The 23,621-nt window shown below is 44.5% G+C and overlaps 1 protein-coding gene across 6 annotated transcripts in view; it reads left to right on the forward strand.

Moving 5' to 3' along the window:
- Positions 1-23,621, forward strand: part of NPAS2 (neuronal PAS domain protein 2) — a 172,074-nt gene that overhangs the window by 33,853 nt on the left and 114,600 nt on the right. Inside the window, exon 1 of one of the 6 annotated variants that reach the window (XM_032255468.1) lies at positions 17,929-20,776. The exons of the other annotated variants lie outside the window; for them this stretch is intronic. Within the exon in view, the coding sequence (XP_032111359.1) occupies positions 20,709-20,776 (68 nt within the window). The 5' untranslated portion in view covers positions 17,929-20,708. Of the gene's footprint in view, positions 1-17,928; positions 20,777-23,621 lie in introns of those variants that run through there. 6 annotated transcript variants of the gene reach the window in all.

A 23,621-nucleotide genomic window follows, 5' to 3' on the forward strand; every position in this document is an offset into this window, starting at 1 on the left:
TGCTTGTGTTCGTTCTTACAGATTTTGTTTTTACCTCCTTGTTGACCCATCATGCATTTATTCCAGAATCCAGTTGTGAGAAAGCACTTCAGAGCCTAATCAAAATGGAACTTTGTCCACTTGCTGGTCTCATGTTTATCTCCCTCCGTTCAGCCTTCTGTCTGTCCTTCCATCCATTCTTGCATCGCTTTGTGACAGCCCCTAGTATGTGCCAGGCATGGGGCTGAATTCAGCAGTGAGGCAACCGGGCCCATTCCCCAAACACACAGGGCTGGCAGATGGTAGCACCAGCTTCGGCTTTCCTGCCTGTCTGATGAATCGCTGGCTCTTAACCAACTTTCCCCAAAACTCTTGGAGGAAAAGTACAGTACCTAGTACAGAGGGTCTCAGCCCACTCAGCTTGTATGGGGAAGGTTAGGGTAAAGCTGAGGGCCCATGCTGCTTTCTCCCAAGGACTCCTCAGAGAACCCCTGCTTGAAATAATCCCTCTTCCTCCAAACACATTCTGCTTATCACATCTTGTAGTAATACATTTTGATTAGAGGGATTGGAGCTAAGAGCCCTACTTAAGCAAAATTAAGGAGCTTTGTCTAAAATCGAGATATTGAGAGAAACCCATCCAAAACGGAACCCAAATCAGAAAAATGGATCCAGGTCTGTCTGGCAATTCCAGGTAACCCTCCCTATGGCATGTAACTGCCCAGTAAAAATCAGACAAGACCATCCATTCGTATTTCTTCTAAGTGTCACATGTTTAATTCTGTTTGCTAATTAGTAACCTTTCTTTTCCTGAATTAAACACATAGTTAATTTTGGTTGAGAACTGTTTTATTACATGACTGTCCGCATTCCTCAGCACAAGCTCCCAATGGTGTCTGCTTTCTCACAAGCCCCTGGTCCTCTGCACAGACCCAGTTAGAGGGCATCTGTGTTACCTGCTGGTTGGAGGTGGAAGAAGTGTTCTTTGATAAACATTTAAATGTTCATTTAGATCTAATTGGAAGTAAATTAGTAAAGACTCAGGGTAAAGAAAAGAAAATATTTTTCATTCAGACTCTGAAATTGATTTTTCAAAATTTGATGTTTGTAAAGAAAAGAAATTGAAATAAGGCTCACAGAATTCAAGCCACAGGGCATACTCCAAGTGCATGGCATCTACTTTAGCAGCTCGGACATCAGAAGCAACGTAGAGAGAATGTGTGTGCAGGGAGCATGTGTTTAGCAGAATCATAATCCATGTGAATCAAAAGGAAGCACCCGTGGTGGCCAGAGAAGGATCACAACATGAGAAGAGGGAGAGGTGTCCACTCTGCTTGCACCCTGACCTTTTCAGATGAGTTATGAGTCACTTAACAATTTCAGAGCATGTAGTAAGACAGCACCTGGGTAAGCAGGGCAGGTGATGGAGAGTGGTAAGGGGGTGCATTTTTGCCGGAATTGGGAGTCGCTGGTGCGGCAGGGATAGGACGGTCTGTCCAAGCACAAGGTTAAGACGTCATTCCCGGCTGGGCGCAGTGGCTCACACCTGTAAACCCAGCACTTTGGGAGGCTGAGGCAGGCAGATCACCTGAGGTCAGAAGTTCAAGACCAGCCTGGCCAACATGGCAAAACCTCATCTCTACTAAAAATACAAAAATTATCTGGGCGTGGTGGTGGGTGCCTGTAATCCCAGCTACTCATGAGGCTGAGGCTGAAGAATCACTTGAATCCAGGAGGCGGAGGTTGCAGTGTGCTGAGATACACCATTGCATTCCAGCCTGGGTGAAAAGAGTGAAACTTCGTCTCAAAAAAATATAAGATGTTGTTATTCCCTGAGATACCCCCTGAGCTTGCATTTGTTGAAAACATTTGCCGAGCCCGTCTGTGTAGTGGATGGCAGGGACATGGAAATAAAAAGCCCAGTCCTTGCTCTCAAGGAGCTGCCTAATGAGAGAACAGCCCAGTGGATTATCACTCAGTGTGACGGCTGCCCTCAGATGTGGCCATGGGGCTTCCTAGGGCCATACTCAGGAACAGGCCAGGGCAGGCCACTGCAGTGACTTGGTAACCATTGAATAGGTCACTAGGCATGTATTTCAGGGAGGGTTCTAATCATGAAAGGCCACTGCCTCCAAGAGTGGGAGCCTAGCCAAGTCTCCCCAAATGGAGGGCATGAAAACACTCCTGCTAACCTGGGCTGCGTGACCACAGCAAGTGTTTCTGTGCAACCAGTGTCTGCTGCAGGAAGGCCACACATTACTCTGGAACTTGGCTTTCCTTCATTTCTCACCAACTGACTCTTTGTCCCACTGAAACAACCACATGTGTATATTTTGTCATCTGTAACACTTGGTCTCGCTTACATCTGCTTCGGAGAGCTCAAGCTGCCTCCTTGCATTGAAGAACACGCACATTGCCTTAACATTATATATAGCCGATAATGGCCAAATACATAGTGTTAAGCCAATGTGCTTGTTTTTACTGGAATCCTTTAGGAATCTGGAAGAAAAAGTCAGTACTCAAGAGAAGGAAATGATGCGGCTCTTTATAAAAACATGATTCAGTGTTAACCAGTTTGTTCACGTGATAGGCCTAGACAAAGAGGCCAGGGTTAAGTCATGGACAAGAGGGCTTGTTGGCTCTCTTCTGCATCATATCAAGACCTTTGCTGTAATTGGTAGTTTTCTCCCTGTGAAAGCTACAAGCCATCTGACTCAGCCTCTGCCTTCAGGGATGTAGGTGCTATCCTTATGTTAAAACTGTGACCAGTGAGACCTAGAGAAAGAAAGTGATTTGCCAGGCCGGTCAGTGGTGTTAATGGTTAAACCAGAATTCGGGTCTCTTGCCATTGTCTCTCCCTTTGTCCTCTGCTTTAATGCTTTAAAAACTGCAAAGAAAAAAATTCCTTCCAACATGACTCTCACCTGTATTAGTTACTTTAATTTCCTCTCTCAGCAGGGAAAGCATTGTCGCACTGAAGTTTTTGCTGTGAGGGTCTCTGTTTGCAGTGGTCTGTGTGTTCCCTTTCTTTACAGGGAAGGCTGGCCTGATGTGGTGGGGCTGGAAGAGTTAGGGGTGCTGAGCAAGGAGCAATTTAGAAGGTGGCGGGGAGCTCCCAGGAGTGCACATAGAAATTAATTACAGAAAAGAAATATATCATTAACGTCAGATCTCACAATAGGTCCCAGTGTGACTATTATGTGAAATTAATTACTCCCTACTTTATTTTTTTAATCACCTTCTCTGTACTCTGAAAATAGTCCTAATTACCGACATCAGTTGTTTAAGTCATTAGGGGTGATCATGCTACATGTCAGTGTGTGTATCCCGTCCTGTTTATTTGGATTTAAATATAGCAGCCCTTGCCCTCCATAGGGTAATTTTCCTGCTCTATCAGATGTTTAGTAAAACTAAGGCTGCATAATCAAGACCTCAGAATATAAGGTGTTGGAGTAAAATAATAAAAATGCATGCATTTGGCCAGGCACAATGGCTTACGCCTGTAATCCCAGCACTTTGGGAGGCCAAGGAGGGTGGATCACTTGAGGTCAGGAGTTCAAGACCTGGCCAACATGGTGAAACCCCATTGCTACAAAAAATACAAATGCTAGCCAGGCATTTTGACACACGCCTGTAATCCCAGCTACTCGGGAGGCTGAGAGGCATGAGAATCACTTGAACCTGGGAGGCGGAGGTTGCAGTGAGCCAAGATTGTGCAACTGCACTCCAGCCTGGGAGACAGAGTGAGACTTCATTTCAAAAAAAAAAAAAAAAAAAAAGGCATGCATATGCATTTGATGGAAAGGTGGAAGGGCCACTGCCTCCTAGAGTGGAGCCTCCAAGAGTGGAAGCCAGGTCAAGTCTCTGTGGTTGAGATCCTTTTTTCAATCCATTATTCCAGAAACCATGCTTCAGCCCTGGGAACTGAAAGAGGTAAACAAGTCAAACTCAGAGCTTATAGAGTAGTGGGATAGATGGACATTAAATGGATAGCCTAAATCAGTGTAGACTATCACCTTGTGATGGGAAGTTCAGTCCAATCTAGGGGACACAGGTGGCCCTTCCGAGAAAACGGATAGATTTAAACTTAGATCTGAACAGTGGGAAGGGAGTAGGAACCAGTGACGCCAGGGGAGCGAGGAGAGCTTTTCAGGTAGAGGGATCAGCACAGAAGGACACCTTGGGTGGAGAGGATGGGAAATGTGCCTGGAGGGGTGTTTAGAGATAATAGGCACAACCAGATTACCAAGGGCCTGGTAGTTTTGCCCAAAGTGCATTGGGAAAGTGGTAAGGGCGGGTGGGTTGGTTGGTTGGTGTTAACTTTTTGTTTAGAATCATTTCAAACTTAAGAGAAAAATTGCAAGAACAGAGCAACTAGCTTCATTATAGCCTTTGCCAAGAATGTTAACATTGGATCACAGTTGCCTATCACGATCTGTATTTATAAACATATTACTGTTTTTTACTAAACCATTGGAAACTAAGCTGTAGATATGAGACTTAAGGACACTTTCCTGTGTATGTATCCATGGTTCAATCATCAAAAGAAGGCAATTAACACTGACACGGTATTTCTTTCTAATGCTCGGACCCCTATGGAATTTCACAGATTGTCCCAATAATGTCCTCTACAGAATCAGGATCCAATACAGGGTCACACGTTGCATTTAGTTGTCTTCTGATGCTTAGTCTCTTCCATCTGGGACAGTTCTCTAAGTCTTCACTTGTTTTTCATGACCTGGACATTTTGGAAGATTGCAGGTCATTTACTTCACAGAATGACCCTCAGTTGGGGTTTGTCTGATGTGTTCTAATGATTAGATTCAGATTCTGTGCTTTTGGCAGGAATATCAGAGTGATGCAATGTATCAGAAGACCATGCTGTTGATTAGTCCCATTACTGGTGATGTTAACTTTGATCGCTTGATTAAGGCCATATCTGCCAGGTTTCTCCACTGAACTATTTTTCCTTTTAATTACTATGTTGTGGGAGATATTCTGAGACTATGTAAATATGCTGTTTCTCATCAAGCCTCACCCACTAGTTTTAATGTCCATTAGTGTTTCCTGCTTGAAGCATTATTAATACGGGGTTGCCAAATAGTAAGTTTCTAATTCAGTCCTCCCTTCTACTTGTGTTAGCTGGCAGTCTACTTGAAGGAGGAGCTTTCCTTCTCCTCCATCCATTCATTCTTTCTTTATTCCCTGTATCAGTGTGCATTTGTAGATTTCTCTTATTCTGTGGATTATGATTACATTTTGGGTTCTCCACTTGTCCCAGATTTGGCCGGGGAGAGCTATTTCTAGCTGGCTTCTGACATGTCCTCATCATTCTTTGAGCTCTTCTGACTTTTCAGGCTCATCTTGTGCTTCCCTTCCTCCCCTCGGACTTAGCCTGGTTCCTTTTTTATTGTTCATTGTTATTTGTTTGTTTTGTTTTGTGTTTTGAGACAGGGTCTCACTCTGTTGCCCAGGCTAGAGTACAGTGGCATAATCGTAGCTCATTGCAGCCTCAAACTCCAGGGCTCAAGCGATCCTCTCACCTCAGCTTCCCTAGCGGTACACACCACCACCTCCAGCTAATTTTTTTTCATTTTTTTTAAAGATGAGGTCTCACTTTGTAGCCCAGGCTGGTCTCAAACACCTGGCCTCAAGGGATCCTCCCATCTCAGCCTCCCAAAGCACTGAGATTATAGCTATGAGCCACCATGCCTGGCCCACCCTGGCTTTGTTAGTAAAGAGTGATGGACTGAAGGGTTCTGAGCTACACAGTGGCCTGATCTGATTGGTATTTCTAAAGTATTACTGTGTCTACTCTTGAGGAGCGCATTGAAGAGAGAAGCAGGAGCCAAATCGGGGAGAACACTTGAAAAACTTTAGACTGTAACTCAGTCTTCTGGCTTGGGCTTGATACTGACAGTGCAGACAGAGAATGGGGTGGATTTAAGGTAGATTTTAAAGCTGGAACTGACGGAATTGTGATGGGTGGGATGTCCTGGAGAACAGAGATGTCCTTTTCTGACATAAAAAACACAAAGTGGGGGAGAGGAACCGCCTTGGACAGGGAAGATGGAAGCCTCTGATTTGGACCTGTGCAGCTTGAGAGCTCTTTGTCAGCCAGGCAGTCATGTGAGGGGCAGGTGGGCTCAGGGGTCTGGAACACGGGATGGAGGCCTGGGCTGGAGACATGTCTGAGAAGGGTGAGATTGGACCACACGCCTGGGGGCCTCTTCTACAGGTGTTGAATCAGGTCATCCTGGGTAGAAGAGTGCGACCTTCCACTCGTATTCTGCCTTGTTTTCACTTTGCAATGCTTGGCAAATGCTTGGCCTTTTCACAACAGATGTGAAAGCCTTTGGGCACATTTTCTGGGTCCAGTCGTTGGTGCGTGTATCAAGAAAGAGAAGTGTAAACAGATTACTTCTGTGTACCACCCTGTGACTACCAACCCAGTGGACTGGGGAAGATATCAACAGGACTTGCCACTTTTTTTGTATGAAGGGATCTGTACTGAACTATGCATGTGTTAAGAAAAGAATGTGTGTGTATGTGTGTACACATATGTACACACGTATGTATATATGTAGTACTTAAAATGTTTCCAGTCCAAAAATATATTATGTCAAAATTAAAATTGATAAACAGTAGTTAAAAATAGATTGTAGATAAAGAATGTATGCTAAGGAAATGTAATTATAGCATTCTCACCACCTATTGGATGGGTAAAAGGAAAAAGTTAAAGAATACATCTCAACCAAGGAAAGCTAGAGTCTGAGCTGCTGCTAAGGAGATGCATAGTTCACAAACACATGGTGGTTTTGTTGTCCAGGACTTGCTCCTCAGACAGACCTCAGAAAGAGATCTGGCTTCCATGCAGTAAGTTCAATCACTTCAGTAGATGCGGATCTTGTTGGTTTTGGCATTTTTGGTAATGTTTACTGAGAGTTGGTTGGGGTTTTTTTTGCCTCTAAATCAGAAACAGCTGATGTTCATGGAGCTGTTTTTAACTTCTACTTTTGTCTGAAAAGCAAAGTTGGAAGGTTTCATTGCCTCATAGTTTAATTTTTATTTCAAATCAAGGACTGGTGTTCACCACAGCTTGGCAGTGCAGGCAGCCATGGTCAGGTCTGGAGGTGCAGGGCATGGGGATCCAGCAGATGCCTGACAGTCACTGCCCAGAACTTCCCTTACCATGACCTTTCTGAGCCCTCAGTAGACTAGGTTTTCAGGTTTGCCCAGGTTAACCACACGTACCATGGCATAGTTTCTCCAACAAGTCAGCACACTGCTGTTCCTTTGTCACACCTGAAACACGCATTGGGCGTGGCTTTTGCACATAGTTTGGCTTTAGATTCTGTGTGGAAAGGGGCAGACAGTGCTCCACCGCCTCTTATTGAGCTTCCTTTTACGGGAGTTGCTCGTGTATGCCTCCCAGTTTGTGTACTCCACAGACTAGACCTGGCAGCTGGGTGGGATGTACATGAGTGACCCTCTTCTTACCCTGCCTTTTGGCAGCATTAATAACAGCTATGTGCAGAGCTGTTAGTGAAATGGCGTTATCGGGTCAGAAAGGAGTAAACCCCGCCTTGCTGTAAGGTGGTGTTCTCTCTAATGAGGAAGGATGTATCTTCACTTCTGTGTCAAGAGCCTAGCTTGTGTACAGCAGTGCCACCACGGCAGTCACCCATCCACTTGGTTAATCTGATCCCTCTGAAAGCCTACTTCGAAACAACAGCCCCACCCCCTCGCTGTCTAAAATAAGAGCAAGAGCAGAAGGGGCTAGTCTACAGCTAGTAGCACTTAGCACAATGATCCTTTTTCCTGAGAGACGGAGCATCTCACACAGGCATAGGAGTTGGATGGTCAGCCACGCTGGTTCCATTCAAGCAAAAGAGGGCCATAGCTGCCAGACCTTGCTTCTTCTTCCCCACTTTGATGGTGGGTTACTTAGTTGATTAGTTGATTGGTTTGATGGGAGCCCCATGCAGTTACCTGTGAGCCCTTTTCTGAGCTGCTATTTGTGTCTTAGAGAAACAGATCCAGGCAGATAGAAAGATATGCATATCAGTGGTCACACAGCCTGTGGACCCACAGATCTGTACCCCATATTTGGAGGAGTGTTTCCTTTTTTCAACAGACTAGAGGGATGTGAAGCCCAGCTTGAGCTTCTCATGGGGAATTACATCTAATGGGTCAGAACAGCATGTGAATGACTCTAAATAGCTTTTCTATCTTTCTTCTTACTAGTCTAAACACAGGAATGGGAAGTGAATGCTAAGGAGTTGCATCCTTAAATACAGCTGGACCATTTTCACACAATGGTGTAAACATCTTTTTTGTGCAAGTATTTTATATCTTTGCCATTTTGACCATTCTTGTTTTAGTTTCTTCCGTCTGTGAGCTCTAATGTATATGTGTGTGTAATTTATATAGTCCTCCTTGCATTCCACTTTGTAGTGTGATAAAGTGCACATGTTCCTCTCTTTCTCTCATGGACAGTGCCCTTCATCAATGCCAGCTTTGGGCCTAAAGCACACCTTAATTTGTGATGCTGCCAATCCAATCTAAACACAACTCAGCACTTAGGAATTGTCTGAAATGTCAATGAAAATATTTCTATCATACGGAGACTGGTCTAATTGTGAAAGCATTATCTGAGGAATCACGAAGATGGGATGTGTAGTGCACTTGAGCTATCAGGAGCTAGATGCCTGGTGGGAATTTGGTTGACTTACATTATTATAAATTAGCTTCCTATTTCTTTGGGAGTTATAAATAATTCAGAGCCCATGTGGGATACCTTTTATCTTTTCAGCTTGTTGATTTATATGTTGATTGTGTATAGAAAGAGGGCTCATCTGAATCAGAAAAACATTTTGTGGTTATTGCTTTAGTCGTTTACCAAATTACCTGAAGTTCTAGAATGAGTAGTCCATCAGGATAAAATATTAGTATATTGGAATTGCTCACAAATTTTTCTGATCTTTTCCAATATTGTGTGACACAAGATTTGGATACAAGTAAAGCCTCTGCAACATTTAATGGTGCTGGGTTCGACATTAAGTTTCCATTCAATCAGCTAACAACTCCTTGGAATAAAAACTCTATGAGAACCTTGCCTTGGGACACGTGGGAAGTGTCTGCCTTGAAACTGTGGAGCCATTTCTGAGGCACCAAGGAACATGACATTGAAAAATGGCTGCCAAGTCTTTTATATTGCTTGCACATCTACATAACAAAGAAAAAATGGGGCACAACATTCCCTTAGTCTTTAAAGTGACTGCTAAGTGTTTCTGGTAAGTGTCAACATTTATAACCAAGGATTTATGTTGAAAATTTAGAGCAGCAGTTCCCAAACTTGTTGATTTCAGAATTCCTTTACATTCTTCAAAATTATTGAGAATCCCAAAGAGGTTTTGTTTATGTGGGTTTATCTATGAGTATTTATCACCTTATAAATAAAAACTAAGAACATTTTAAAATGTTTATTGGCCAGGCATGATGGCTCACACCTGTAATCCCAGCACTTTGGTTGGGAGGCTGAGGTGGGCAGATCACAAGATCAGGAGACTGAGACCATCCTGGCTAACATGGTGAAACCCTGTCTCTACTAAAAATACGAAAAAAAAAAAAAATTAGACAGGTGTGGCAGCACACACCTGTAGTCCTAGCTACATGGAAGGCTGAGGCAGCAGAATCATTTCAACCTGGTGGCGGAGGTTGCAGTGAGCCGAGATCGCACACTGCAGTCCAGCCTGGGCAACAGAGTGAGATTCCATCTCAAAAAAAAAAAAAAGATTTATTAATTCATTTAAAAATAATAATAACTGCATTGCATTTTAACACAAAAATAACTACATTTCCCCAAGCAGTATAATTTAGTGAGAAGAGTAGCATTGTTTTAATTTTTGCAAATCTCTTTAATATCCAGTTTCACAGAAGGTAGATATCATGTGCCAGTGTCCTCTAGGAAACACTATTGTACATTTGTGAGAAAATGAGATTGAAAAAGACCAGATAGTGTCTTGGCATTATGAAAATAGTTTAGACTTCATGGATCCCCTTAAAAGGACATGAGCTCCCAAGGGTCACCAGACCACACTTTGAAAACTGCTAATATGGAGTAATTAGTTAAACTGTAATATTCCTGGACATAAGAACCCTAAACTCAACTACGAATCAGTTCTCTGTCCATGATGCTGGGAGTCCATGGCAGGAAGCAGGTCGAGCTGCCACCTGAGCCAGCGTGCTCTTTTCGATGCATGTTCAACCTTCCCTCTGTACTGGGAACGTAGCCTGGACTCCTGTCTGCTTGCGTGGAGCTGAGACCCCACTTACCTGCTATGTGTTCTTAGAATACTGCTCCTTACCTCTGTTCACCTTTCAGAAGCTCACATGATTCACCTGGTTCCCTGACCAGTGACTGCTGACATATTCTACTTTGTAGGACACCTTTGCTCAAGTCAGGTAACCTGGCCACACCAATCACCGCCATGACTTCTAGTTAAAATAAGAAGGTAAGCTCTTAAGCACTCAGAACCCTAGTCAAAAATCCACCCTCTGGCCCCATTTCAGAGAAGAATTTGGAAAGGGGGCAATTCCAAGTGTTTGGTGTTACTGACTGGATCTCCAACACGCATTCAGGAGGTCATGCTTCCATTTGACTTGGAAACTCGAGGAGGTCTGTCCAGGAAGGACAACTGCTGACCTTGGGAATAAGGAGACTCCTGTTTGGACCAAACTCTAAGTTCTGGAAGGTCACACTTGAGGCAGTACTGCAGATGCAAACCTTGAGCTGCCTTCGGCTACCATTTTTACTAATCCTAAGTGCTTGCCTAGACCCTGGCCCTGATATCTCTTTATTCCTGTCTCTTCACTGACTTTGATGTCAGCCTGGACCCAACCCTCAGCCTGACAGCCCAGGGTGACCCACCCCCCTTCAATCAGTGTTCATGCTCAGCTCTTCCGTTTGTGAATGGATGGTTGCTCTGCCTATCATCTGGTGCTGGTGGGGCCCTAGCTGTGCCATCATGAGGCCTGAAATGTTGAAAGTGGGGTGAGCACTGTGGCAGAGGAGTTGAGGCCAGGGGGTGGTGGGTAGAGAACCGTTGATCAGTGCAAAGCATTCTTATTAAGCTTCTGCTTTCTCCTCAGATACTCCTGACACAGTTTGTCAAGAGCAGGCTACAGTCATTTGTTTACTGTGTGATTTTATTCCCCTCCCTGAAAGAAAAATACTAAAGAAGTAGAGCTGAGTTCATTTTTGTTTCATCTACCCTCTTTCTGCTTTCCCCAGCAGGCTTTGCCACCATGAGCAAGCCCAGATATGTCCATCTTGGCATCTTTTTGTTTGTCCAGCAGTCTCAAAGTTAACCTGGCATCAGGAGCATGGAAAAGCAATGCAGATGTCGGGTGCTTCCTTTCTGAAATACCATGTCTGAACCTGAATATGGGATGATTAGATCACTTACTTGCCAAATCGCGTATACATCACAAAATATTCAGAATTATTACAGTGCCACAGGGAAAGGCAAAGTAGTAGTAGTATAGGATCTTCATTCATTTATTCAACCCATCATCAGAAGTATTTATCAAATGCTGTCATGCACTAGACACTGATACATCTGTGAACAAAACAAAGATTCCTGCTCTTATTCTACTGACATTCTAGCAAGTAACAAATCGTTGTTTTCCAAGAGTTGGGGTGAAATGAATCTTTTCTCTACATTCTCCATCATTTTAGGTGCTGTAGCTTCTATACTATTTCTAATTTGCTGTTTATTTGCTCAGTCCAGTGAGATGTGTGAGTAGGGAAAACAACTCTTGTTCTTTGGGGTGACATAAGGCACATCATTTTACAGGCAGTCATTTACAAGTTAGTTAATTTATTTTGTAGCCAGTATAATATTTGGTCACCTGACAAATAGCTGAATTTGAAGTGGATGCTCCAAATCCCCTGTTAGGAGGACTGGCACATCGTCAACTCTGACCCAAAAAAGCCTCTTCCTAAATGGTCAATATTTGTTTGCTGTGTGCTTAAAAAGAATGCCTATTCTCCCATTATTGGATATAATATTCCATATTTGTCCATTAGATCTGTGCTGCTCAATTTTATTTATCTTAATTGTTGTGTTGCCTGATGTGTGATATGTCAGGAATTTATGACTGTGATAGAGTTGTTAGTTTCTTTTTGAGGTATGGTACTTTTTGCTTTATGTATTTTGAGGCTATATTATTAGGTGCATGTAAGTTGAGGATTATCTTTCTTTCCAAGTAAATTGAAACTTTATCTTTATTTTGTGACCCTCTCTGATGTCAAAGTTATGCTTATAAGCTAATAAGTTATGCTTATTGCCTTAGAGCCTGTCTGATATTAATAGATGTACAGTAGATTCTTTTCATTAGAATTTACCTGGTATTTGTTTTTTTCTCTTTTTACTCTTTTCTGTTCTTACATTTCAGATATGTTTCTTGAGAAATATGTTTGCTGGGTTTTAAAAAATCCTGTCTGATGAACCTTGTATGAAGGTCAGTTTGGAGTTAGGACTATTTGCAAGAGGTTATCTTTCTCCTTGGCATTGAAAAAGGCATGTTGCCTTCCTGTCCCTTCCGTGTGGGCAGGTTTATTCCTCATGCCCATTAATACTGAGCAGAGCCTTCCTTTGAGGGCGAGCTTCATGCAAGGGTCTCCTCTTAGGCACATCCCTCCCTGCTAAGGAAGGGCTTCATCTCTGGCCTCCTGCCGCATTCACACAGCATCAAAGGCTCGGGCCGGGGTTCGCCTCCTGTGAACATGCTAGTTCAGCCCTGTTACTCTCAGGACCCCACTTCCTCGCTGTGTTTGGCCCCAGCAGACTCCTGACTTTTGTATCAGCTCAACAGTTATTCAGAAGTTTCCTATTCTCTTATCCTTCCTTTTTAGTTGACTTCAGCAGGAGGCTATCCAGGGTATATGCTGGTAGCAGAACCACATGCAGTTAATAAGTGTTCTATATTGTTAAGGCCAAGGGGCTCCATCTTTTTTCTTACAGGGACCAACTTCTCTGCTTAGTTCCCACCCCACCTCCCTTTTTCTTTTGAGACAGGGTCTCATTCTGTTGCCCAGGCTGGAGTGTAGTCATCTTGGCTCACTGCAACCTCTGCTTCCCAAGCTCAAGTGATCCTCCCACCTCCGCCTCCCAAGTAGCTAGGACTATCGGTGCCTGCCACCATGCCTAGTGAAATTTTCTGTTTTTGTACAGATCAGGTTTTGCTCTATTGCTTAGGCTGGTCTCAAACTCCTAGCTCAAGCAATCTTCCTGCCTTGGCCTCCCAAAGTACTGGGATTATAGGCGTGAGCCACTGCACCTGGCCTTCTATGCTTAGTTTCTCTAGCTAAGGATGGCATAGGCAGGTCTCTTCTTGATGTTGTCTGTGGTTGAGCATACACCCCCCGCCAGCGCTGTGCTTTGGGGGCTATGCATGTACCAACAGATGTGCTTGTGCCAAAAGCTGATGCTTCAGTCCCCTCCAGGTGAAGATTCCTGTGGGAACTCAGTGCTCTCCTCCTCACACCTGAATTCAGCTCTATGGCTTCTAGTGGTACCTTGGACTTTGGATGAGTCAAGTCCTTTATTATTCAGACGATCGATGACTCTTGGCTTTCCTGTTAACACTATTCTGACAGCCTTCTTCCAGCTGGGGCTGCGTGTCCTATCACACTGCCCGGGGAAACCTGCTGCCTTCTCTTCAGTGCCATGCTGTAACACAAGGGTTGGCCAACCACTGGCTTTGGGCCGCAACCCACCCACAGCTTATTTTTGTAAATAAAGTTTTATTGGAACACAGCCACACCTGTTCATATTATCTTTGCCTGCTTTCCCACTATGTAGCCCATCAAACAAAATATTTACCATATCTGACTTTGCAAGGAGTTCCTCAGCCTAGCTTTAAGGTCCTGAGCTGGGGTGCTTGCTGCCCACCATTTTTTTTTTTTTAAAGACAGAGTCTTGCTCCGTTGCCCAGGCTGGAGTGTAGTGGTGCAATCTCGGCTCACTGCAACCTCTGCTTCTCAGGTTCAAATGATTCTTGCACTCCAGCCTCCTGAGTAGCTGGAATTATAGGCACATGCCACTGTGCCTGCCTAATTTTTGTACTTTTAGTAGAGATGAGATTTCTCCATGTTGGCCAGATTGGTCTTGAACTCCTGGCGTCAAGTGATCTACCCACCTCAGTCTCCCAAAGTGCTGGGATTATAGGTGTGAGCCACTGCACCCAGCCTGCCTACCTCTTCTTAACTCTTCCCTAGAGCATCCTGTATCCAGGCCTTCCCCTCTTCATTAACCACACTTGTCACCTCTCCAGCTCCAGCCTTGCTTCACTGAACTTTCCCTCCTGTCCTCAGCCTGCTCAGGATTTGCCCTTTAAAACACTAGGAATGCATCTCTGCATGCTAAAAGACAATGTACTGGCTTGCCCTTGGACACCCTTACTTAATTTAGTTAGACACGTAGTCTCTCCACTCCAGAGCAGGGACCTCACTCCATTCTACATAGGTCTTCTGTTGCAGACCCTCTGAGGGAAGGCAGATATCTCGACTCCATCCATTTACACAGTCCAAATACACATTTCAGGCATCAGATAGAGCCTTAGAAATACAACAGCAACAACAAACACGGAACACGGTAAGTTAAATAGCATTTAATGGCACTAGAGAAGTTCTCCTTTTAAAGCAGCAGCTTGAGCAGTGAATAATTAATTTGTACCGGAAACCATCACCAGCAAGTGTGTTTTGTGTAAGTGTTCATCAGTATGCTTTCTGTGGCTGCAGGAGCAAGGGCTGTTGATGGCCTTGTGGTCAGAAGTGTGCACCCTGGAATCAGACTGCTTAGTTGGGATTGCTCTGCACTGACTGACCAGTAGGCATTGGCAAGTCACTTAATCTCACTGTGCCTCAGTTTCCTCATCTGGACGAAGGGGTTATGGGTTTACTAACATGACCACATGGGATAATATATTTTAAACTACTTAGAACAGTGCCTGCAACCTAGGAAGCCTTCAAATATAATTCATTACATAATCTTTAATCTTTCTGACTTTGTGTTTCCTGCTATAAAATGGAAATCATAATAAACTTTTGTGTAAGGGAACCATGATGGATTTAAAGTATAAAAACAGGGGACACTGTAGGAGCCAAATACAAGGTAGATAGATACTGTTTTCTGGGGTTCCATTTATATTCATTCTCTATTTCTCTTTTCCTGCTGAGGCTAGTTATACATGACTTTTTCAAAGGAAATGGTTTCTAGAAATATCTAGAACCTAGTGGCTATCCTCAGCATGATGGGCCTTTGGTAACTTCTTACTGCCTCACTTTAGAGCCGAACACTTGATGAGAAACCCAGAAACATTTGGTCTCTTGTCTGCTAACTCTATTTACCAAGACTTAGCCTCCACCTCCAGGGAGTCCTCCCTGATCCCTAACCCCCTACCACCTTGGTGCTTCTGTGGCATCCTAAGATCCTGTTTGTCCACTGAAGCAGGGACTGGTGTCATTCATCTGCATCTCTATTGTGACTAACAGACTAAGTTCTAATAAGTACCAAAGACCCCCTGGTTCAATAAATGGATAAATGAACACCAGTTAAAATCTGGTTGAAAACTGGCCAGGCGCAGTCGCTCACACCTGTAATCCTACCACTTTGGGAGGCCAAGGAGGGTGGATCACTTGAGGTCAGAAGTTCAAGACCAGCCTGGCCAATATGGTGAAACCGTGTGTCTACTAAAAATAAAAAAATTAGCCAGAAATCACTTGAACCCAGGAAGTGGAGATTGCAGGGAGCCAAGACTGTGCCACTGCACTCCAGGCTGGTGACAGAGCAAGACTCCATCTCAAAAAAAAAAAAAAATCTATTTGAAAACACAAAAGGAAGCTACCTTTCTTAAGAAATTTGCAGTATGGTTCATTTTCTCAATGCAACAATACTGAATCTCACAAGGGCACTATATATTGTATCCCTTTTTTTAACCTGTCTCCAGATTTCACAGTTAATGGAAATATGCCCAGAAAGTAATATCCAAAATATATGCCAACTCAGCTATCTAGATAGTCCTTTAAACCTCGTTTCTTCTTTACATTTTGTTCAAACACCATTTCACTTTCTTATGCTATCTGTAAAAATATTTTGTAACTACGGTATTATAAAGTGTTTACTTTTATAGTAACGGAGTGGGAGATTCATTTCTGAGTGGATTGGGGTTGCCGCATGAGCGGGGCTGCTGCACTGGCGTAATGGATGTGCAGGTGAGCTCCAAGATCCCACGTGCTGCCATACCCGAGCGCCATACTTGCCCTGTTCCTCCCCATTGTAACTGTCTATAGCTTTAAAGGCGTAAAGACAGAAATGTCTTCCCATTTTGGTCAACCTGAAAAATGAGAGGCACTTCTAGAAGGCTTTCTTCAGCTGGCAGTTTTATGTATAACCAACTTTTTTTTTTTTTTTTTTTTTTTGAGATGGAGAATTGCTCTTGTTGCCCAGGCTGTAATGCAGTGGCATGATTTCAGCTCACTGCAACCTCCACCACCTGGATTTAAGCGACTGTCCTGCCTCAGCCTCTTGAGTAGCTGGGAATGCAGGTGCATGCCACCATGCCTGGCTAATTTTTATATGTGTAGTAGAGACAGGGTTTTGCCATGTTGGCCAGGCTGATCTCAAACTCATGACCTCAAGCAATTCCTCCCACCTCAGCCTCCCAAAGTGTCTGTAACCAACTCTTAATTGTTAAGCAAGTAGAGGAAAGTAATGGAGTACAACCCATACGATGGAGCAGAACAAAGATTGGTCATGTTTGATTTTGCCATATGCTGAGCACCCTGCATTGCCTTGTACAAGGTGGAGGCATAGTCTCGGCTTCACCCAAGAAGCTGAGAATTCTCGTACAGCAATTACCACTTAAAAAAGATAAAAATGTGCTGGGCGCGGTGGCTCATGCCTGTAATCCTAGCACTTTGGGAAGCTGAAGCAGGCAGATCACTTGAGGTCAGGAGTTCGAGACCAGACTGGCTAACATGGTGAAACTCTGTCTCTACTAAAAATACAAAAATTATCCAGGTGTGGTGATATGCGCCCATAATCCCAGCTACTCAGGAGGCTGGGGCAGGAGAATCATTTTAACGCAGGAGGTGGAGGTTGCAGTGAGCTGAGATCATGCCCTTGCACTCCAGCCTGGGGGACAAGAGCGAAACTCCATCTCGGGAAAAAAAAAAAAGATAAAAATGAAGTAAACAGTTTTCTGCAAGTTTTCTCACAGCCTTGCAAAACATGGCCAAGGCAGAGAATGGCCAGAACCCAGAGCTGTTTCCTCTAGATTGTCTCCTATCCTGGAATTCTGGGGCTCTTATGTCAGGCTCCACACCAAGGACCTGAGGAGGCAGATGGGCCCTGATGACTGTGGTGGGCTTCGTGCTGGATCGTTTGTATTTATTGAAAATGAGCATGGAACCCAAGACATATGGCAGGTTGATATTTTATCATTTTTAGGATGAAAAGCCTAGGCCCATGTGTTCTATCCATACAATACAATGGAATGTCATTCAGCCTTAAAAAGGAAGGAAATTCTGACTCATGCTACAACACAGATGAACCTTAAGGGCGTTATGCTTAGTGGAATAAGCCAGTCACAGAAGGACAACTGTCGCATGATTCCACCTACCTGAGGCACTTAGAGTTGTCAGATTCTTAAAGACAAAAAGCAGAAGGGTGGTTGCCAAAGGCTGGGAAAGCAGGCAATGGGGAGTTAGTGTTTAGTGGGTGCAGTTTCTGATGGTGGCACACAGTGCAAATATACTTAATGCCATTGAACTGTGCATTTAAAGATAGTTAAAATGCCACATTTTATGTTGTGTGTATTTTACCACAGTTTTAAAAATAAAATTTTTAAAAATTAAAAGCTCACACAGGCACACAGTATGTAGGGATCACACAGATGTGAGCGTGACGCCCCAGCATTGGCCTCTCAGACCGACGAGACGGTCGCTTTCCTTAGCTGGCTCCTACCCTGCACAGCTCCTGGACTCGCAGCTTGTCAAGGCTTGAAAGGCGCAGGCAGGGCTGCCTCCCCTTAGCTTTGTAGACCGAAGGTCGTTTACTTTCGCATTTTTTAACAAAGATTTAAAGTTTCTGGAATTTGCCAGCCCGCTTGGTCCTGAGGCCCAGATTAAGCAGCATGCACTTTTTCCCTTAAACACAGAACAATGGCAGACGGCATGAAGCTTTCCCAGGGCTATTTTTCCCTTGAAGTAACAAAAGGGGAGACGGATGAGGAAAAAACACCCACGTGGCATCAAATACCGCAGAAAGCAAACTTCAAACCACGTGATATTAGCACAGAAGGGAAATGGGAGGATGGGTTAAAACCGTGTGAAGTGCTCAGAGTTCTAGAGTGAGGGCTCTTAAGCTATTTTTAGCCTCAAAAATGCCATAAATCCTGTTATCCCATTACACTCTAGTGGATCAAATTATTTGCTTTTCTCTACCTTTGCCACTCTAATTTTCTTTTTGTTTGAGTAAATGAGAGCAGGCCTGCTCAGAGGCAGCTGGCATCAGACAGAGAGGCCTGCTTTGGGGCCCCCCTGGTTCTGCTCCTCTGTTTCCCGTATCTGCTGTCTGTAGTGGCACCTGGGAGCCACAGATTCACTTAGCAACATTTCTCCAGGGTAAACAGGGTATTCGCAACTCCTGAATCAAGGCGTGTGGCTGGTATCATTTTGCGGGGCCAGAATGTGTTACGGAGAAATGCAATGATGACCTGGTCCCCACACCTGCTGTTCAGGGCCCCACTACCCTCGTGGCTTGTTCAGTGGCTGTCAGTGGTACTGCTTCCCACGTCTCCTAAGAGGGCTTCAGAAGAACACAGAATCAGCTGTCTGTCTCTTCCTTTCGGACCTGGCCTTTCCACGTGGCCATATGTTAGAATCTCCAGCTGCCCTAGGGGCCCAGGAATCTGTATTGTAGTTGCTCTTTAAGTAATTCTACTGCCCAGCTGTATTTGGAGACTACAGTCTTAAATCAGTGCTTCCCCATCAGTGGTGACTCATGAAGAGCTTAGATGTAGGCCTGGTGTGTGGTTGGTGGTGAGGACAGTCTTTCAAATCCCTTCAGCTTATTGCTGTTGGCAGCAGGGTGTGCATGTTATCGTGGGTCAGGGCTGAAGCCCATCTCTTTGGCCATCTCACCTGTCTGGAAAAGAGGTCCCAGAGCCATCTACACCAAGCTCCTAAGGAAGGCAGAGAGTGCTCCCCAACTCTTAACTCAGACATGTGGAGGTGGACATCTGCCCTTAAGTGCTCCGGGCTCAAAAACTGCTGCAAAGAACAAGAGCTGCAGCCACCAGGAGATGCAGGTGACCTCCATGGACCAGAGAGAGGACTGAAACATGATAGAAAGCTGGTAGGAAAACCAAAGAGGTTTGATATTTCACAGGGCACCTGACTCTGGAGCCCACAGTCACCGGCCTCCGGACCTTCTCCATCAACATCATAATCAAGTTCCTCCTGAGGACCAAGCCACCCGGGAGAGCTTATGGTTATGTTCAGCTGACTCTGCTGAGGCAGACACGGCAGTATGAGATCGTCATGGGAATTGTTACATTTGAAATGGTTGAAATAAGAGAGCCTTCTGGAAGAGTTGGTTATAAGGATTTTTTTTTTTTTTTACAGTGGAGCCATGCAAGTATTGGCCAAGCAGCCCCCAGCTTCCCTTCCTCTCAGGTGGGCTCACAGCCCCAAGGGTTTTCACCGGGGACCTTCTCACTTGAGGGTATCCTGTGAATGTCATAGCACCCATTTTACTCAGCCTCACATGCGTTTTCTGATACGTTTGCACCCTGTGGTTACTGTTCCAACCTTCAGTGGTCAATTGAACATGGTGTGTGACTCGTGACCCATGCAGCTCATCTTAGCATCTCTCTTTTGGAGCCCCATCATTTGGCTCAAATGCAGCTTATCTTCAACCAATGCAAACTTTTGATTTTATTTCATGTACTGCTCTGTAAGAATATCAAGGACCTTCTCTTGTACAATACCAGGGACCCAGTAAAATGCAAATATCAAACAGTAAACATGGCTGAAACACTACATGGAAAGTGCTAGAAACTTACAGTCTGGGGCCTGCAGAATTTATCAATTACATGTACTACAGCTAAGACCAGAGTGGTGTTCTTTGTAGGCCCCATGGACTCCTACCTTGATTGCAAAACGTGGTGACGAGTCAGGGTTGCCCAATGTCCATGGAAGGTTCTTTGGCAGCAGCAGAGACAGGCTGCCTGTGACAGAGGACAGCCTTCAGGGACCAGGTCAGTGCATGTGGCTGCACAAGGATCAGTGGCCCTGGCTCCAGACACTAGGGAAAGCAAGGCAGAAGGCAAAAAAATCTAGAGACTGTCTGAGGAGCTCAGGAAGGAGCCAGGAGTGAGGCAAGCAGCATTCCCTGACATTTCTGCCTAAACATGGGCTCTGCAGTCCAGGAGAAGACTGTCACCCACAATGGAATGGCCTGCTTTGGAAACAGCTGAGGACCTGGAAAACCAGCAGTTCCTCTTTCCAGCATTGGACAAGGACATGAGAAAGACCTGCAGCCGCAGAAGTTGGAGAATAGCTCCCTCTGTGACACTGAAGCAAGAAGAAAAGGCACAGAGAGATTTGGCTACTTTGTTTCATCAAAAGGAATACCTGGTTTTAACCATCAGCTGAAATGGCCTTGTGTGGCACATTAGGCTCAGTAAGAATATATACCTTCAGCTATCTGCTAACAGAATCAAGGTAACTTCACAGCTTTGTTTGCAAAAAAAAGTTTTCTAATTTTGGTGGCATTGATTTTGCATGTTGTCACTGATACCCAACTATAAGGGAAAGATGTTTACTTGTTTGAAATTCATCTGAGTCCAAATAATATAACCTGGGTTTTAAATGTTCACCACTAATTTTTTTTAAAGGCACTGTAAATTATTTAAAAGAAAATGCCGTGATTCATGCCTGTAATCCCAGCACTTTGGTAGGCCATGGCAGGCGGATCACTTGAGGTCAGGGGTTCGAGACCAGCCTGCCCAACATGGTGAAACCCTGTCTCTACTAAAAATACAAAAATTAGCCAGGCATGGAGGCATACACCCATAATCCCAGCTGCTAAGGAGGCTGAGGCAGGAGAATCGCTTGAGCCCAGTAGGTGGAGGTTGCAGCGAGCTGAGATCGCACCACTGCACTCCAGCCTGGGTGACAGAGAGAGACTGTATCCCAAAAAAAAAGCCTTCTAAATATTTTTATGAAAGGTGCAATAGAAAATATCTCTGGGGCAAATGTTGCAGAGCATAAATCATTTGCTTTACTGATGATAATATTTTAAGATAAATTTTATTGTATTTAGGGTTTACAACACGATGTTATAGGGTACATACAGATAGGAAAAGAGTTACTATAGTGAAGCAAATTTACATATCCATCATCTCACAGTTACTTTTTTTGTGTGACAAGAGGGGCTAAAAATATACTTATTTAGCAACAGTTCCTAATGCACTACAATGTTATTAACTACAGTCCTCATGTTCCTCTAGCCTTGCTCAGCCCACTTACCTGCTGCCTTGTGTCATTTGAACTCTATTTTTTTGTTTGTTTTTGAGATGGAATCTCACTCTGTCACCCAGGCTGGAGTACAGTGGCGTGATCTCGGCTCACTGCAACCCCCACCTCCTAGGTTCAAACGATTCTCCAGCCTCAGCCTCCTGAGTAGCTGAGATTACAGGCGTGCACCACCACTCCTGGCTAATTTTTGTATTTTTAGTAGTGACAGGGTTTCACCATGTTGGTCGGGCTGGTCTCTAACTCCTGACCTTGTTATCCGCCCGCCTCAGCCTCCCAGAGTGCTGGGATTACAGGCGTGAGCCACCGTGCCCGGCCTGGACTCTACTTCCTCATCTTCTCTCTCCCTTCCCTCCACCCATCCCAAACCTCGGGTAACCACTGTTTTCTTCTTTTATCTCTATTTTTTTTAGTCCACCTGTAAGTGAAATCATGCAGTATTTTTCTTTCTATGTCTGACTTATTTTGCTTAGCGTAATTCCTCCAGGCCTGACCACGTTGTGGGAAATGGCAGGACCTCCCAATTCCCTCAGTACAGGCAGTGCTCACTGTGGCCACGCCTTACTTAATATCATGCTTCATGCTGGATGTGGTGCTGTGTTCTTTGCAAAAGGCTTTCACTTTGTTAGGTGAAAACCAACCATCCCCAAGGGACAAGGTGTGTCCTAGCAGCCACTGAAGGAGAGAGGCCCCGATCAGTGGCCAGGAGAGGCAGCTCTGGGGTTGGCCACCAGTGGCCTCATTGCTGAGGGCTGGTCCCTCCACACAGGGACATGAGGCCCACTTCCAAAGAGCAATTTCAGGTGTCTTTGACAGTGAAGAAGGGAGCAACTGAAGATATTCAGCCTGAAAATAGGGGACCTGTAGGGAGACAAGATCACTCTGCACCGATATCTGAAGGCCAACTGCATCCCTCAGATGACTTAAAAAAATTTTTTTTGAAATAGAAAATAACAAGTGTTGGTGAGCATATGGAGAAATTGGAACACTCATACATGGCTGGTAGGAATGTAAACTGGTGCGGGCGCCGTGGAAAACAGTTTGGTGGTTCCTGAAACAGTTAAAACATAGAATTACCATATGACCCAGCAGTTCCACTCCTTGGTCTGTACCCAAGAGAAATGAAAACATATGTCCCTACAGAAACTTATGTTAACTTATGAACAATGTTCACAGTAGCGTTATTCATAATAGCCAAAATATGGAAGCAGCCCAAGCACCTATCAGTGGATGAATGAAGAAAAAGTGGTACCATATGTATATATGTAGGAATATTATTCAGTCTTAAAGAGGAAGAGAATTCTGAAACATGCCCCAATGTGGATGGACCTCAAAAGTATTACGCTAAATGAAAGAAGCCGGAGCAAAAGGTCATATATGCCTTCTCCGTGGATATCCAGAAAAAGAAAATCCATCGAGACAGGGAACTGGGGGAGGTGTGAGTGCAAGCATGGCTCCGTGGATATGGACTTTTTCTCTGGGGAAATGAGAAGGCTTTGAACCCAGAGAAGGGAGGTGAGTTGCACAACATTGTGAATGCAGTGAATGCCACTGACTTGTACATTTTTAAATGGTTAATTCTATGTTTGTTATGTGAATTTTACCTCAATTTAAAAAATAGTCTGAGGGCTGTCATTCTTTGTGGCCCCCAGACATATGGCAAGAGGAAATGAGTAGAAGCTCCAGGAGTGCAGCAGGGAGGAGGGAGAGTGGTATTTTGGCTCAACAGGAAAAACTGACAAATGAGTACAACTGGCAGGAAATTGAAGAGGCCGCCCGAGAAGGCAGCAAGTGCAGGAGACTAGAACACCTGCCGGGTGCTGCACTCAAGCCCGAGAGCAGCAGTTTTCACCCTGGGGACATGTGGGGTTCTCTTGGTGGCACAAGGATGCCACGCTTGGGCCCCACCCCAGGGATGCTGATGCCATTGGCCTAAGGTGTGGACTGGGCATCTGAACTGAGGCCCCTGGTGGCTCAGCTTTAGGTGGAAGCAGATGATCTTTTGTGTGATTTCTGTTTTAATGACTGTGGT

Source organism: Sapajus apella, unplaced genomic scaffold, assembly GCF_009761245.1.
Source record: "Sapajus apella isolate SASKATOON/1434 unplaced genomic scaffold, GSC_monkey_1.0 scaffold89, whole genome shotgun sequence".
Classification (NCBI taxonomy): domain Eukaryota; kingdom Metazoa; phylum Chordata; class Mammalia; order Primates; family Cebidae; genus Sapajus; species Sapajus apella.